The sequence below is a fragment of the Hoplias malabaricus genome, chromosome 11, assembly GCF_029633855.1.
Source record: "Hoplias malabaricus isolate fHopMal1 chromosome 11, fHopMal1.hap1, whole genome shotgun sequence".
NCBI lineage: Eukaryota > Metazoa > Chordata > Actinopteri > Characiformes > Erythrinidae > Hoplias > Hoplias malabaricus.
Window position 1 is genome coordinate 21,928,180 of NC_089810.1, and position 18,140 is coordinate 21,946,319.

Here is an 18,140-nt window from a genome sequence, read left to right on the forward strand (position 1 = left end):
TTAGAAGAAAGGCAAGAAATCATGAACCATGACCTATATATATATTCTGGTCAGACTTGCAATTAATCACATGTGCAGAGATATGATTTGAAACACTTTAGAAACCATCTACAATAATTTCTTCAATTATACTGAAAAAAAACGTATTTCATTGTGACTTATTACTGTTCAGACTTCAGAATATCTGTCCAGCTTGGACTGGATATGCCTAGAAATTGGATTTGAGCTGTGTGTCTGAACAAAACCTACAGCATTAGCTGGTTTCTGATGTATTTTAATAACATTTTGTGCACTCCAACAGGGCTGGAGAGAGACAAGTTTGACAACAAAACAGTGTCTTTCGAGGAGCACATCAAGGTTGAGCACAACATGTGGCACTACTTATACTTCCTGGTGTTGGTGCGAGTGAAGGACCCCACTGAATACACAGGCCCTGAGAGCTATGTGGCCCAGATGATCAAGGTTAGTCACTGATTATTATTATTATTATTTGCATTTATACACATATGCACTATGCCTTCTTCTGAAATTCATCAACCAATTAATACTCTTGTTAGTAGACCCCAGGGAACCTAAACCCACATTTTAGTCCTCTTTATGGTGCTCTTGTGCACATTTAATAAACATGTACCATCTAAATTACCTGAATATTTTACACATTTCTTTCTCTGAATGTAAGCTAAGTAGTCTTAATCCTAAATAATCTATCACAATGTAGATGTGGCTTGTCCAATGCATAGACAAAGCAAATGACAGTGTGAGAGCTAATCTACAAGTATAAATGATCTTCTTGTGATTGTTTGTTAACAATCTTGTTGTTCGGTTTGTTCATCCATCCATTCAATTAGTTTTTCTAATCTGTGTAAAGAGGCACCGTTTTCAGCACTAAGATGAACAGGTTGTTGTCCACAAGGCCTGGAGTCATGGTGTGGGGTGCAATTTCGTACCAAATGCCAAATTACCTTTGGTCTTCATTACAGCCATGGGACAACATTAGGACCTAAACCGCACGCCAAGGTTTCTGGCATGTTGCTCTAGCAAACATGGCAGCCTAAAGCCACACTTAGAGACCGTATTTTTGTATGTTTAGCTCAGTAAACATTGCCCATATCAGTCTAATCATAATATTAATAATTTATTTTAATCATTATGGTAACCTTTATCTTCCTTCCAAATAGCATTGCAATTCAACACTCCCTTCTGGGTGGAACACATTTATTTATTTTTTTTCGTTTTTTGAAAAATGAGCATCTGTCCATCCCATCCCCCAAAATGATGTTATTATACCACCTTTGGAGTGTAATTTAGTCTTTATCAGGAGACTCAGATCCACCAAATCCCCTTTTGCAATTCACAAATGGTTTTAGTCAGTTTTAATACAGTACAAAATATTGAATATATTAATATCAAGTATTAAAAATTATTGATAATTTATTAATGTTATTTTCTTTCGTGGGCAGTGTATATGGTGCTTTCAGACTCTGACAAGGAGATTTTTGAGTGTTCTCTCCATTAGTGTAACAGTCTACAGCAGTGAACCAGACTGAACTAGACACTGTCTCTCCATATTAATGCACTTCCATTAATTCTGCAGGTAGCTGGAGGAGGTACTCCACAAGCATCAAGTATGCATGCACATTTCAAGTTGTGTATATATGTGCGTGAAATTTTGTGTGTGTGTGTGTGTGTGTGTGTGTGTGTGTGTGTGTGTGTGTGTGTGTGTGTGTGTGTGTGTGTGTGTGTGTGTGTGTGTGTGTGTGTGTGTGTGTGTGAGAGAGAGAGAGAGAGAGAGCAGGGGCTACAGAAATTAACGTACATATAGACACAAAGTGCATAAATAGTGAATTATCACTCATTACAGAGGCCAGTGATCTTATGCTAATGACTGGAGTGGTAAGAAAAATTTGATTTACTCACTTTTAACGTTTTAGCAGTTTGTATTTTGGAGGTTTAGCTGAGCTTGTCCTTTAACAATTGGGCATATGGAATTATGTGTCCCATAGAAATATAAGTGGAGTAATCATTGTTTTTCCCCTTGAAACCAGGCTACACATTGATTTATTAACTAGTTGCTGCCTTTGAAAACTGCATTTGTAGGGATGAAAAACACTTTCCTGCTACCCAGCTTGTTTAATTAGTTGGACATAGGAAATGATACAGCAATTAGCAAATCAATAATCAAATAAAGAGCATGTGTTTCTATGGGAATCAGCAGTGCATGCACCAAATTTTGTTTTGCTTTGTTGACTTCAGCCTCTCTTATAGATATGTGACTATTTTCCTCTCTTTTTTGATTTTTTTTTGAAAGCCATTTACTTTTTAAGAAGTAACTATAGGAGAGCAAATAAGAGGAAAAGCAATTTTATGTGGAACATGAATGCATGGTGATATGAATGGTCTCATGTTGTAATTGTGACAAATAAACAGTCACTACTTCACAATGTAAGGCTTGATTACAGCTGAAAAGAATTCACAGATCTGAACACTGAAGAACCAGTGTTAATTTAATGCTTTAATAGTGAGCCTATGCTGCACAGAATTCTCATATCGGCTTTCACTGCATATTTACAATGCTGTGTCTGTGAGTTTTGGTCATGGCGGTTACACTAGTAAAGATTTCAAGGATTCAGAATATGAGAAAATACTTTTTTTTTTAGATTTTTTGATTTGATTCTTTGTGCAAGAGTTAAAAAGAGTTGTGGAAAAGTCAGAGACCCTCCATCAATACTTTAATTTCCAGGCAAACCTTTAAATCCAATTTATTTATTTTTTTATTGTAATCCAAAAAAAAAAAAAATTTAATAATTACCAAGAAGCTTCACAAATGTTTTGTGGTATTTAGTTTGTTCACACTTTGCCTTTATTAGCTGTTATTTTTCTATTAAACTTCCTTTCAGTTTTTTAAAGAACAGAGATAACAGAGATATTTGTATTCTCCAAAATTCAGTCACAGAAGTTGTGAATACTTCTCACAGTTTAGACACATTCAGCACCTACAGCTTCTTTATTTGATCTCACTTGATCTTCTGTATTCGTTTTTGCCAGCTCTACATTCTTTCACACACTGTGTTGTTTTCTCAGTGTGGAACAACAGGCAGCAACATCTGTGGATTTGTCAATTCTGAAGCAAGAATGTGGTTTGGTCTCTTTTATAGAAGAACGCAGTATGCAGTGTTAATCTGAAAGAGACCGTTTTTGTGGTCTGCAAGGCTTTTCAAGGATTTTAGTAGTGCTGATTCCACTATAGTGTGTGTGAGTGAATGTGTGAGTGTGTGTCACCGTGTGAAGGACTGGTGCCCCCTCCAGGGTGTGTTCTTGGCCTGCACCCAGTGATTCCTGGTAGGCTCCGGACCCACCGCAACCCTGAACTGGATAAGCTGTTACAGACAATCAATGAATAAATGATACTCTATATGTTTTTGACACTTTGGAGCAGTGGATGTGGAAGCAAATTGATATTTTCACTTTCTCTTCCCTAACATAAGTGGATTGTTTTATGACTTTTCTCCTCAAAAATCCATCCTGAAAATTAATTTCTGTATTTTGTGTATTTATAGATGGGTAATAATATGAATGATGTGCAGTTTCTGAGCTGTATGTAGTGTTTGACAACAGATTTTCAGTTTGTGGACTATGTGGACAACACAGTAATACAATAATCTAAATATACATTAGATATAATCTCACACAAACACATTAATACTTTGTTCAACTGTGAACTCACCATTTCAGTTTTTTTCTGTGTATAATTCTTTAACCAGTATATATGGCTGTGGATGTGTATGTATATGTTTTCTATTCAATGCACGCACACACACAGAGATAAAGAGATATTGCGGGGTGTGTGTATGTGTTAATTATTACACAGACTGGAGCGAGTGAGCAGGTACTGCAGCAGCCACAGCAGTGTTATGTAACCCATCTCAAGTGGCCCACTAATAGCTCAGCCCTTCCTCACACGTGCTCTCCTGTCTTTCTCTCTCTCTCTCTCTCTCTCTCACTCACACACACACATTCATTCTCACACACAGACTCACACCCCCCCCCCTGCCCAGCCACTCATTATCACACAGTGAGTCAGGCATCTCCTAGGCAACATGGTCGTCATGCTCTGTTGGCGGCAGCACAAGGTGGGGAAGCGGGCGGAGGACACTGGTCCCCTGGACTCGTGATCACCCGCATAGTGCAAAGGTCACTGACTACCAGTGGGATCACTCTCTCTCTCACTCTCTCTCTTTTATTCTCACTATTGGAATTTGGTAATCAAAACAGAAGTGTGCATTGCAAGTGTCTATGTGCGTGCAGTCATGCATGCAGTTGACTGCTAGAGCAAATGCAGCGGCTGAATCTGTTAATCAGTCTGATTATGGCAATCATGTTGCTATTTCCGGGGCTGCTCTGATGACAGTGCCCGGTAGGTGCTTTTCCGTTTCTACCAGGCAGCTTTATGCTGCTGAGAGGAGCCAGCACGTGACTGTGATTATAGTGTCTCTCTGTTTGGCTGGCCCATGAGATTAATTACATTTTAATAGCAACCGGACATCTAATACACCTATGTGTTTCTGTGTATGCATGTGCATATATGCTCTTTGTTGCCCAGACGCTAGTGTTTTATTATTCATTTAATTATTTATGCATTATATGACATATTATTTGTTGATTCTTGTCAAAATATGACTCATTTTTCTGACCATTTTCTCAGAAGCCAAATGCCTTCTATTTGTGGCATAGTTTGATGAAACAATGACCAAAACCAATAAAAGGTAACTGAATTCCTTAGTAATATTTAAAATGAATTGTGTTTAATTATTTTACTGTCTTCAAGTAATAATAACATGGATATTTACTTTACGTAGTTGGATCAAATCTGTCACTGCACATAAACCTGATTTCAAGTTCAGCTTTATTATACATGTTGGAAATGCAGTTGATCTCTGTTGCTAAACATATAGCCACAACCACACAGCCATTACTCAATTATAGTATACATTCCTCCTGAACAGAGAACATAAATAAAAACAATATCATTGCTCCAACAATGTGCAAAGTTCCAGGAAAAGTTCTGTTTGACAGTAGTCATTAACTTTACTTTGCATGTTATAAAAAGTATTTTTAAATGAACAAGTGTCAGGTAGTTTCAAGCCTGATTTACTGGACGACGCTTGTAGCATTTAGTTTGGTTTCATATTTACTCCCATAAATGAAACCTATATCAAACACCACTTTCTGTGTGCTTGTGTGAACACACTAAAGGCTCATTTATACTCCCTCTGCGTACAGAAATGTATACGCGTGTTTCTGTAACCGTCACTGCCTGCATACTTCCTTGCATCAGTTCCGTTGACACGGTTGTTGTCCATCACATCCAGTAGAGGTCAGTTCAGAATAACAATCAAACATGGCAATGGCGGTCAAAAACGGCAAAGAAAAATGCTAGACAGTGGTAGTCTGTGAGGCCATTACATACTGTGAGACATTTGGACGGAGAATTTTATTCACTTGTCTTAACAATGAGGGAAATACTTTCGGATGTCCGCCAGGGCATTCAAGGACTTGCTTTGCCGGGTAGCCATGTTGCTACCCAATTTGGGCCACTGTCTGAAGAAGAGTATAATTTTAAAGAGACACTGCGCTCTTTGGTTGAATGTCATGTGCGTCCCGCATCGTTATTCCTCATGTGTTGTTTAAACAGAAGCCTACCTCAACACGGATATTGTCAGTTGTAATTAAACACACAAAAGGTTCTCCTGTTGTTTAAAACTGTAAAGGACAGGAATGGCTAACTCATGTTTAAGCACTCTTGAAGATAAAGCTTATCTTTGCTTTGGAAAGGTCTCTTTGCTGCTATAAGCTATATGTGTGAAGGTCAGCGCATGTGGCGTCCAAATCGGGTAACGACAAGCCACGCATGAGAACTCACAACATGGAAATGCTTTTTCTAGAGGAGGCACGACTCAATTTAATCTGAAACATGATACTTTTATTTAGTTATATGACAACTTGTTTAATCACGACTGAAACTTGAAGACGATGGAGCGGCATGGTGGCGCAGCAGGTAGTGTCGCAGTCTCTGTAGAAAGTAGTGTCGCAGATAGTGTAGAAGTCCCTGGAGAAGTCTCACTCAGAGTGACTGTCTATGAGGAGTTTGTTGTGTTCTTCCCTTGTCCGCGTGGGTTTCCTCCAGGTGCTCCTCTTTCCACCCACAGTCCAAAAACACACGTTGGTAGGTGGATTGGTGAATGAATGAATGAATAAATGAAACTTGATGACGATCTCTGATGATGTCCTAAAATGGCCACCATATATATATATGAAGTGGTCACATCTTGCACTGCCACCATGGTCTCCAGTGGTATTGCTCCAACCAGCCGCATTCGTAAGTTTTCAGGAAACGTGCAAATTATGTACGAAATGAATGCAAAGTACGGACTGAATACTTCGTCCCTATACGAATTTAACATTGAGCCTTAACTAGTTACAAAGAACCTAAAAGGAAAAGCAAGAACTTCTGTGTCACTCGTGGAATGCAGAGTTTATTATTCCATAAATCCTGTATGTTATTCTTACAAAATGTATTTTAGTTTTGAATATAACTGCAAAACCTAAGTGTGAGCCTACTGCCCTTCAGGGTTTATATGACTCCTAAATGCTGAGGCAGTCTAAAGTTAGTGACTGCCAGCTCTGTTGGAATTATTAAAAACTAAACAAACAGCCTTGTGCCTCTTGAATTAAGATGCTGGTGAGCCTGCACAGTGTCATTTTCAGCAACTCTGCAGGAGTAGCTGAAATCTTAAGGCTTGCTGTTAAAAGATCTTATCAGATGTTGCATAGTTCAAAGGCTTATTATAACTGCTGCAAACTACTTCCCATGTGCACACAGGTAGGAGTGGTGTGTGTGTGTGTGTGTTCGTTCAGTGGGCTTTCTGCAATACCTGTGCTGCTCCCCAGAGCCCAGGCTTGCTGCAGTAGTGGAGCGGAGTGAAAGTTAATGAAGACTTCCAGTCCCTCGCCCTCGCATTGTAGTCTGTGCAGCAGTTTCTCACAGCAGCATAGCACCATGTGAGCTCCCTGATAAAACCCAGACAATCCCGCAGAGATAGTGTGCCGCATACTAAACAATTAAGCATGTCCTGTTCAAGTATTGTTGCTCTGTCCTGTTCAAGTATTTTGTAATCTGTGTTAAGTGCTTTTTACAGTCTCTAATTTGTTGTTTGTGTTCTCAAAGACAGTGTAGCTACACAATACAGAATTAGTAAACACAGTCAGGTAGTTCATTTTATTTTTGTATTTACTTCATATGTAATTTGACCAATGACTATATGAAAATACTGCAGTAAAGAGCAATTTTTGTGTCAGGGACGTGATTGGCCTTTTAAAAACGGCTAGGCTAAGCATTAACTAGTGGGGTTAGAGTTATGCCCACCAGGGATTTTTTTTTTTTTTTTTTAATGGTTCATTCATTCATTCATTATCTGTAAGCGCTTATCCAGTTCAGGGTCGCGGTGGGTCCAGAGCCTACCTGGAATCGTTGGGCGCAAGGTGGGAATACACCCTGGAGGGGACGCAAGTCCTTCACAGGGCAACACACCTCCTCACAGACAGTCACCCGGAGCAGGAATCAAACCCACAACCTCCAGGTCCCTGGAGCTGTGTGACTGCGACACTATCTGCTGCACCACCGCCGCCCTTTTTAAATGGTTATCTGGTGAAATTTGCACACAATATGTCTTGTCATTTCATGTAGTAAAGACTGATGTAATTTCACTTGACTACTTTATTAACACCTAAGAGATATAGACCAGCCAGGTTGTAAAGTCGAGCAATGCCACACCCTCACTCTAAGATAAGAAGAAGCTGATTCCAGTATGTTCTTTAGGTGCACAGACAGTTGTACAATGGCATTTAGTGCCTTTCGGGGGGGGAAATTGTTCTGTACCTGCACTCACATGTTTAGTAGCCTAGGTGACAGAACACAAATGTTTACATTGCTCAAATCTATATATTTTTTTCCATACATGAGGATGTATTTTAAAAATCCAGTTCTACACCATCCCCAGCCAAAGGACAATCGATCAGTTAATCAAGCAAACCACTTAAATGCAAACAAATATTCTTTTAAATATGACAGTACATATACATTTTACATTTTGTGCTGTATTAAAATGTCACACCAAATTAAATGTGAAAAAAGTGAAATCATGTTTCCTTTTATTAGCATTGTACTGAGGTGCAATAAAAAGTAGAACCTGCATTCAACTCAGCAGTGAACACACGTACACAAAAAACTGTCACTGAGGGTTGAGCACACACCCACAGAACCAGCAGTTGTGGGTTAGGTGTCTTGCTCAAAGGAAGAAGTAGTAGTTTTATTTTATTAATCTCCTTGGGGAAACAGAGTCTCTGCATTTAGCCCATCCGTGGTAGCGAGCAATTCTCTCTCTCTCTCTCTCTCTCTCTCTCTCTCTCTCTCTCTCTCTCTCTCTCTCTCTCTCTCTCTCTCTCTCTCTCTCTCTCTCTCTCTCTCTCTCACACACACACACACATATATATATTATGGGCAGTGAGCAAACACACACCCGGAGCAGGGGAGCTCCCAGCCATAGTGGATAGGGAGCAGTTGGGGCTTATGCTCAAGGGCACTTCAACAGTGGATACACAGAGAGAAGAAATTTTACTCACTCCTCAGTAAATGACTTAAAAATAAAAAATAAAAAATGTCTTGCTCAGTCATGTCAGGCTTCCTCTCTCTGCTCACAGCAAAGAACCCTCCAAACACTGAAAATCATGAAAAGAGATATGGATATTGTTGTGACCTATTTTTGCTCTTTCTGATTATTTAAGTAGGAATCCACCCTAAATTCAGGAACTGAATGTATGTAAAAACCAAAAGTGCTACAAAACTAAACAACACGAGTTACAAACAAGTTTCTGTGGTAATTCAAACAGTGAATAAAAGCGTACAGACAGGATCACCTTTAGCCATGTACAAATAGCATACCATCCCTCCTTAAAAGACCCAGAGCTTCTGAACAAAAACAAACCAGTGTGAACTGTAGTTCCCCACAATCGTAGACCTTGCCTTTAAGTCCACGGCTGCCCCCAATGGGCCCTTTAGTGATGAGTGTTGAAGGAGTAGAAAAGAACTTTTCCTTCATTTCCACCTCTTAAAATAAACAGATTAACACCCTTAGTTTGTATGTTGGAGAACTGTGGTGTTACTGTTAGTCTTCAGAAGTCCCCAGTACTTATTTTCATATTTCAGGCTGCTCAAATTAGGCTTCTCGGTTTTGTCAGCTGTAAATGTGATATTACTCAAATGAAGGCTATGCGTTTACAATGTGTGGAATATAACATGCTAGTGTCTTCATAATGGGATGGTGACCTTGATGAAACATTTTGATATGCTTGTTTCCTTATTTTTCTTCTTTGACAGCTTTTCCCTGAAAGATTGTCATCATGAGTCGGAGATTTATATATCACCCCCAGCCTTTTGTACATCTCCCCCCAAACCGCCACAGTAGTATTCCTTACTAAATTAATTCTGTAGAACTGATATGATGTTAAATGATATGCAATTGAGCTCTGTCGACCATCAGTTTCCGTATTTTCTTTCGTGAGGCAGCAGAAAGAAGCCTTTTGTTTTTAGTTGTATGCTTTTCTTTTTCCCTCATCCCCACCCCCTTGAGTCCTGGGGCATCTTGAGGATGTGAGAGCTGCAGAAAGGGCCAATTCATTAGAGTCACTGGTCATAGTCTGCGTTCTGTTTGCCAGTCCTTGTTTAACCCTGCCCTGGAGGCCTCCTCACCCAGTGTCTCCAATGTTCATTTCCAGCAATCCAACATGGCCCTGAAACTGATGAAAGGCAATTTTCATGTGAAAGCCTAATGTAAATTTTCCAATTAATCGACACTGAAATGCATAAAAGAGAGTGGGCTTGTGGCAGTGTGGTTTAAATGCTGGGCTCAAGGAAGTGTGCTATCAATGCCTTCCACTTATATGTCATAAAGGGGGCAGGGCATGGAAAATTGAAAACTTAGCGAAAAATTGTGATGATATGAGGAAAATCATGTTTAAGGAGCATGGCTTTCTCAGAAGCTCATTTCTGCGTGTGGGAAACATGCTTGTTTAGAGACAAAAGGTGTGAAGGGGTGTGTGTGCTTGTGTATGTGTTTGTGAGGTTGCATAAGCGAAAAACTCTGTGTTCCCACCTCTGAGGATAGCCACATCCTGGAACTCACAGCACCTTTACAGGGCTCCTATCAGCCTGCCTGTGAAAAGCACCTTACATAACTGCATCTGATGAGTGTCTCAGCCATCTCACTGTTGCCTCCTTATGTCTCATACTGTTCTCATATACACACACACAAACACACACACACATTTGTACAAACATTAAATAAACGTTGTGAGCTAAAGTAGAAAGTCAGACTGCTGTTATTTTTGCTATTAAAAGGAAATTTAGTTGTTTGTAGTTAATTGCTCCTGTTGTTAAACACCTTAGTTCTGGCCTTGGTGATGGGAAAGCTGATTCTCCTATAGGAAACACACTGTTGATATGTGAAAGACCACTAAACAGTGAGATCAAGCTGAGATGGGAGTTGAGATGAATGGAAGGATAAAAGCATTTTAATTTAAAAAAATTGTATATACTTTTTTTAATTTTCAAGGGATGGAATATGCATTTTCCTGTATTTTTTCAACATTTTCAATCTTAATATGTTACAATGGATTTCAGCCATTATTGTTATTAGCAGATGTTTGCAAAATAATATTACACACTGGCATGCTTCCATAATTCCCATAATGTGCCAATAGATAACTCTCTAACATCATCTTTGCTGTTATGCTGCTAAGTGCAAAATTAACTAGTAAAGTAACGTTGGCCATGGAGTTGTTTGTTTTTATCAGAAGTCGCATTGGTTCACAAGTAATTCGCTGAGATCTGAGGTCCTGAGGGTCAGAACTGTTAGTCAGGATTTCAGTTTATGAGCATAATAGGAAAGTATTTGTACTTTTATTTTTTTGTTGTTGTTGTTCCTGGCAAATCTGGTAATGTGGGGGCTTTAATGACTAGAGGATGACTAAAGACAAAAAAAAAAAAAAAACACTGAAATCTGTCGTTTTTGTGTAGGGTCCGATTAAAAGCATTGGTTAGAATTAAACAATCCTGCAGTGTAAAGCTCTGAAGTGGCACAGATCACATGTTCAAACCCAGTACCATAGCTGACTAATTGCCCTCGCATTCTGGGTGGGTACAGTGGACACTTCTGTGTCTGAATGTGTCTGTCTGAAAATGTGACAGATCTGGACAGTTTGAGTTTTCAGGCAGTGCATTAAACTGTTCAGCAGCGGTGCATTAGTGTCAGTTCAAAAAGAATTTGTTGACTGACCTCACTTGTCTTGAAAGAAGTATATGCTCAGGAACACCCTCATGAGGCTGGTGCCTCTGTGTGTGATCCGGGGAGATTCAGTGAAAGGGTGGAAGAATAGATGACTACAATTCTACAGTGTGGGCCACACCTTCAGCTCTAAATCTTTTATTACATAGCATTTATTAGGAAATGAATCAGCAGTATACCAGGATCAGAAATTAGTAAATGATTAATAATAGACCTGAGTTTCAGGAGTTAAACCGTAATTCACTGTAAGATTTTAACTCATTAATACCAATTCCTGACTTTTTCTGATTAATATGTAACTTGCGACTCTCCACCCTTTAACCTCACACCCCCTCCACCCTTTCTCAGGAGAAGAATCTGGACTGGTTTCCACGGATGCGGGCGATGTCTCTGGTGAGCATTGAGGGCGAAAGTGAGCAGAATGAGATGCGCTCACTGCAGGAGAAGTTGGACACCACAGTCACGCTGGTAGCACAGCTCTCTGCCCAGCTTGCTGAACTGAAAGAGCAGGTAAAGCACACGCACAGGTACAGACACATTAGTCCAGCACAGAATCTAACCTACCAGAACCATGGGCCTCAGTAGGCAGTGGAAGAAAACGGTGTATAAGAGTACGAAGCACACTTTTAGTCGAATTGCTCACTACCTGGAAGCCCTGCAGTGTGTATTCTGTCTCCTCAGTCACCTGCCTGTCTCACATGTGATCCCTTACAAACAACTCTGGCCTTGTTCACATGACCCCAGCACCGTGGGGCTGCCCTGTTTCAACGGTGGTGATAGAAAAACTGTATACATGCCTCTACTTCTACAGTATATTGGATATTGATTCAACAAACTCTGATTCGACGTTCTCCCTCACCAGCAGTAGCACCATGTTTTCTTATGGGATGCCTCTTTATGGATTTGACTGCATTAGGACATTTCATTACAAGTCAGGTATATAAGGTCTGGTTCACTCCAACTCACCCCAAAGGAATTGGAAACACAGTTCCACTGCTCCACATCCCTGGGCTGGGAGGCTTTATATCCCACTAGCCCACCCTGAGCTCATTCATTAACATTTGGACAGGAAGTGAATTATGCAGCTCTAGTTGTTGCTAAGTGGTGGCGCTCTTGTCTTGTGGAGCTCTTAAGTCAGGTGTATATTGCTTTCCCCGAGAAGCTCTTTTGATTCCTGATGGTCACGCGCTGACTGTAATTCCCCAGGCCACTCGAAATGTTAAGTAACTTATTAAAGCGATTTCTCTCTCAGAGGCCAGGCTTAATTAAACAGACCCTCCTCACCTCTGTGCTCCAGCCCTGCTGAATTACAGCTGAACCGGAACAGGCTGGACAGCGGCTTTGTCCAGCAGAGTGTTAACACTCAGCTCTTTCCATCTCGCACGTACTGTGCATTCCAGCACCGCACAGCTCTGCAGTGTTTACTCACTGCTCACACATCCCTCAGGCACGTCTGATTAATATTTAGTCAGACCAGCGAGCTACCTGACTTCACTGATACAGAAATTAATCTGTAATCAGACGTGTTGTGTGGAAACTGTAGCAAGACTATCTGCAACTATAACAATGTTTCATAACATGCTCAAGCTCTGTTTCATTTTTCAGCAGTCCAAATCATTAAAGCTGCTGTGGCCTGTACCAGTATGAATAAGCTATAACTGTCCTTCTTTTTTGTGATTTAAGCCAGGTTCTGACTGTGAACTTTATCAAATATAACAAGTGTAAGAATATAGTTAAATCTCTGAAGTAAGGCTGGACAGTAATTCAGTATCATATCAAATGATTCAGTAACGATGGTTTTTAAACATATTTTCAAGATTTCAATATTGTTCACTGACAGATCTTCATTACAGGGCACTTGATTTTAAGGGTGGCACAGCAGGTCACATAGCTCTAAGATCCTGGGATTGTAGGTTCAACCCGGGTGACTGTCTGTGAGGAGTTTGGTGTGTTCTCCCAGTGTCTGTGTGGGTTTCCTCCGGGTGCTCCGGTTTCCTCCTACAGTCCAAAAATACACGCTGGTAGGTGGATTGGCGACTCGAAAAATGTCCATAGGTGTGAGTGTGTGTCGCTGTGTGTGTTCCTGCCTGGCGCACCAAAGATTCCAGGTAAGCTCCGGACCCGCAACCCTGAACTGGATAAGTGGTTACAGACAATGAATGAATGTTGACAAAGCCAATGGGTTTATGTTTGATGGTGATGTCACGTTTCTTTGGTTTGTTTTTGGAAGTTTTCCAGCAGTTTTATACGGTTTGACCAAAATTAAGATTTATATTGTTATGTAAATTGTGGCCTTATTGTCCAGCCCTACTTTGAAGTTTGATAGCTGCTGAACTATTTTAAATAGTCTTTATGTAAATATGTAAAACAACATGTAATTTGATTAGTGATATCTACAGTGATTAAGTTGTAAAGTCAAAACAGAACATGATAAAATCAAATGATAAATCAGAATTTCGATGTGTAATGGCCATTCTCGTATAGAACCAAGAGATAAGATTCAATGAGAAAAGCATCGAAAGACTACTGCAGCCAAATAACCAACACACACACATTTCCAGTGCACATACAACTGTAATCTTTGTATTCCAACATTTAAAAATACTAACTGCCCCTTTACTTTGTGTGAACAGTTCTGTGAAGAATGAACTAAAAACATTCCTTGAAGCGTCTGGTTACATAAAGGCCAGCTGATGTTTTAAATGTGTTACAACACATGGAGTTCTTATTAAGCTTAGATTATTTTTATCATTTTTCCAGTGAGTTGTTCTTACCCTCAGTTTGATGCTTATGGATCTTGGGCTGAGATCAGTGTTCTGGGCATGCTACTGGAATGTTATTACAACTTACCTCCTCTGTAATGAAGGACATGCTGCAAGAACTGTGTCTTCACACTTCAAAGACCTAAAGATTTAAAAGAAATCTCGCCCTTTCTTTCTCTCTCTCTCTCTCTCTCTCTCTCTCTCTCCATCTCTCTGTCTGTGTCTGTGTGTTTAGATGACGGAGCAGAGGAAAAACAAGCAGAGGATGGGCTTCCTGAGCCCAGGACAAGTCAACCATCATATACCCCCTGCTCACTGAGAAGCATTACCATGAACAAAACAAACACACATTCTCAGCATTAGCTGCACTACTCTCATCATCTCATCAAAGAGGCTTCTCATCCCGCTTGCATCACACGCTGAACATTGCCCTCTTCTGACCTTCAGCTTCTCCAGCATGTGAAGAAGAATATGTCAGTGGGGTTCAAAACCTTCATCTTGGTTAAAGAACACTGTATCCGTCTATGTTTTGTTGATTTTCAAAGAGAAAATAAGTGAGTGCACACATCCTCAACAAGGGAGAAATCTTTTGTATTTTTGACAAATGTCAGAAAACATACTTGTGTCTCCATCTTTTGTCATTTGCAAAGCTGTCATTTACGTTGTTGGAAAAACCAATAATGAATGGACCAATAAAAATGATCCATAAAACATTTACGTTGACGTCCACTGAAAGTTTAAACAGTTTGTTTTCTTTTTTTGAATATTTGCCAAACCCTGACAGTGTAGTCATATATAATTAAACATCAATAAATGCCATGGCTCTTGCTCGAGCCACAGTTTGCGTTTAAAATTTATCCAATATGTTTAACAGAAATAAACAGCAGCTGTGCTTTAAGATTAACAGAGGACGTAGAGGACGTGCACTTATTTTGACTTAGAATCAAACATAATCTGGGCAGGTGTGCCAATACTTTTGTCTATGACCATATATATATATACACCCAGTATTCCAGAGTACACTGAGACCTCACATGAGAGCAGATCCCATGCAGAAATGGTGTTGGTTACATTTTAAGGATAAAGTATTAGCCATGTTTTTACTGTCACTGTGTTTTATTGCACTCTTACCTGTTTGCAGTAACTGGAGCAGTAAAGTAACTCAAGGTCAACTTCAGTGTAGAGCTGGAGTTGTTTGAGAAGTGCCTTGGAGCACTGTCTCATACTTATTAGAACTGCTGACTAAAGTGTCCTTCATGTCCTTTAGACAGAAAGAGACTGTAGAACTGGAAAAGAAAGAAACATCTCATCTCAGCTCCCAGTCGAAGCCAGCGTGTGCTGCTGTCTGCGCACATTTGCTCTGACACATCGTTTCTTTTTTTTTTTGTATGTTTTTTTTACAACTATATTTTCTGAAAAACTACACTGTGCCTGCCATGCAAATCGCTGCACCAGAAGTACCTTATTCTTTTTTTTTAATAAAAACAAACTTTGTACAGAAGATAATAGATCAAAGCTATATTTGTTATAATTAATGACTAGGTGAATGTACTGAAGTGGGATCACTAGATTGGTACAGTATACTTTCGTGAAAGGGAAAAGCAGGTGTGGTTGAAAGATCCTGCTTGTGTAACTTGTTAAATATTGATATCTGAAAATCAGTCGGTGAACAGGAACAACCTTTATCACACTGTCAGATCTGAGCGTGCTTTTCAAGGGGAAAACCTACTACCAGATCACATGAAAAAGAGATTAGAAGTCAACTTATTTCTGCTTTTTATTTTTTTTTTCTGGGTGAATTTGCACAAGTGACTCATTCTAGCAATGAGAGTAATATGTACTTCAGAAGAAAAGCCCTTTGTTATCGTCCACTCTAAGGAGGGAGTATTTTATGTGGTCAAGATACTGTAATAAATATGTATGAATGTGTATGACTTTTGTGTGACTTTTATTTCATTCCGCAGAGCACCTTTCACAAACCACACACACACACAAACAAACTGCATACTCACGTACACTGTATGTCCAAGGATTTGTAGACACTTCTTATATTTTATGATTTCAGCTATTTTAAAGTGCACCCAGGTGACAATGCCAGTGTCAAGCCCTGGCTAAAGGGGTGTAAAGCACTCTGCATTTTTTCTCTGCTGCAGTAAAACTGTCTTATTTGCAGTAATGGAGCATCATTCAGTACATTTTGGCTAAGTTAGTGTGGCTTGTGAACTGTAAATACACCTCTGTCATCAGTCCCTCATTAATATTCTATCACAGCAAGGTTCAAACATCTATTCTAAAGCCTTCCCAGAAAGGTATAAACTGTTTCTGCAGCATAATGGTGACAAACTCCCTCTAAACACCCTTAGAGTCAGGAGAAATGTTGGATGAGCTTCTGTCCACAAACATTTGGCCATGTAGAGTGCACGTGTGAAACCACCTACAAATTTACCCAGACTCTAGCATGTGACACCCCCCCCCACCCCTCCTAAGTATTTATAGCCACAAGTTCCTCTCAGGAGACTGTGGTGAATGATTAACGTCAGTAAAATTAAACCTGAATATTCTGAAGTGAAGTTCTGTGAGTAGCACCAGTTAAGATCCACAAAGCAGAGTTAGCCTCGTAACCAAAGCCCAATGTGTGAGTCGTCCAGTAGAAATGTTTGCTACTCTAAATGATTTTAGGTCTAAGATTTTGGAATCAACCCTGGGGTAACCACTTCTTTGATGTATAGCTGCATGGATTGAAATTGTTTAATTTCCAAAATTAGATTAAGCTAAATTAGCAGAAAAGGAATGAAAAATATGAACCAAAAAACTTGGACCGTATCTGAAATGTAAATAATAAAGAAAACAATGGGTTGCAATTTTTTTTTTAATTTAAAAAAATATACCTTTTCAGACATCACTTCTTACATTAACTTTATTATATGCAGCAGATGTTTGCCTGAGCTGAAATCAATGCTATATCCAAAAATGTTAGGGGTTAAGTTTAAGGTTTTAGAGCCCTGATTGACGGGGTAGAATTTGGGGTTTATGGATTAGAGTCAGGGTTTAAGGGGTTAAAGTCTAGGGTGAATGGATTAGAGTCAGTGTTTAAGGGGTTAAAGTCTAGGGTGAATGGATTAGAGTCAGGGTTTAAGGGGTTAAAGTCTAGGGTGAATGGATTAGAGTCAGGGTTTAAGGGGTTAAAGTCTAGGGTGAATGGATTAGAGTCAGTGTTTAAGGGGTTAAAGTCCAGGGTGAATGTGTTAGGGTCAGGTTTTAAAAGAATAGACTCATAGTTTAGGTGTTAGAGAGCAGAGATGATGTAACAGCAGTAAACATGCTCCGGACCCAGCTGTTTTTAGAACATGCTGAAGGTATCAGATTTCAAATGAGTCAATATTTATAAAAAGAAAGAAAAAAATCATATGAGTTAAATAGAATTTATTAATCACTTCTTTCAGTCTTCATCAGCATTTCACATGGCCCCGACTGTTCTGGAACAAGGTTTTTGTATGTGCAAGTTCTTGGAGGGTCTTGAAAAGTGGTCTTTTTTTCATGGATCAGGTGTTTGGGGTTAGTAGTGTGATACGTGTTGTGTGTGGTAAGTTTCTGGCCTGTGTCCAGCAAAGGCAGCTTGCTACGTGAGGCCTGTGGTGGCTCGGTTGCCCCTGCAACACAAGTTAAATATAGCCTCTGACTGCGCGCCCAGCTCAAACAGCTGTCAGTTGAACAGGAGAAAGTCTAGCATTTCTAGAAAGATCCATTTGAGAGTCAGAGACAGCAGGTGACACAAGACCAGACACTAGCACACACTCGATAATAGACTGAAGGATCATCATCAAAAATAAATAAATCCAATCTCAGATACAGAATTTTCACTTGTGTTAAAGCTCAACCAAATCTTTTGAGGAAGCATTCCTTATTTTCCTTTTCAAATATTTAATGCATATTTCATACGTCATAATACTATACAGTGGTGCAGTCACGCAAGCCATAA

The 18,140-nt window shown here is 39.6% G+C and overlaps 1 protein-coding gene across 1 annotated transcript in view; it reads left to right on the top strand.

Annotated features, from left to right (window-relative positions):
• Positions 1 to 16,084, top strand: part of itpr2 (inositol 1,4,5-trisphosphate receptor, type 2) — a 79,623-nt gene extending 63,539 nt beyond the window's left edge. Inside the window, exons 55-57 of the mRNA XM_066685771.1 lie at positions 302 to 462; positions 11,748 to 11,909; positions 14,397 to 16,084. Of these exons, the coding sequence (XP_066541868.1) occupies positions 302 to 462; positions 11,748 to 11,909; positions 14,397 to 14,480 (407 nt within the window). The 3' untranslated portion in view covers positions 14,481 to 16,084. The remainder of the gene's footprint in view (positions 1 to 301; positions 463 to 11,747; positions 11,910 to 14,396) is intronic.
• The last annotated feature ends 2,056 nt before the right edge of the window (positions 16,085 to 18,140 follow it).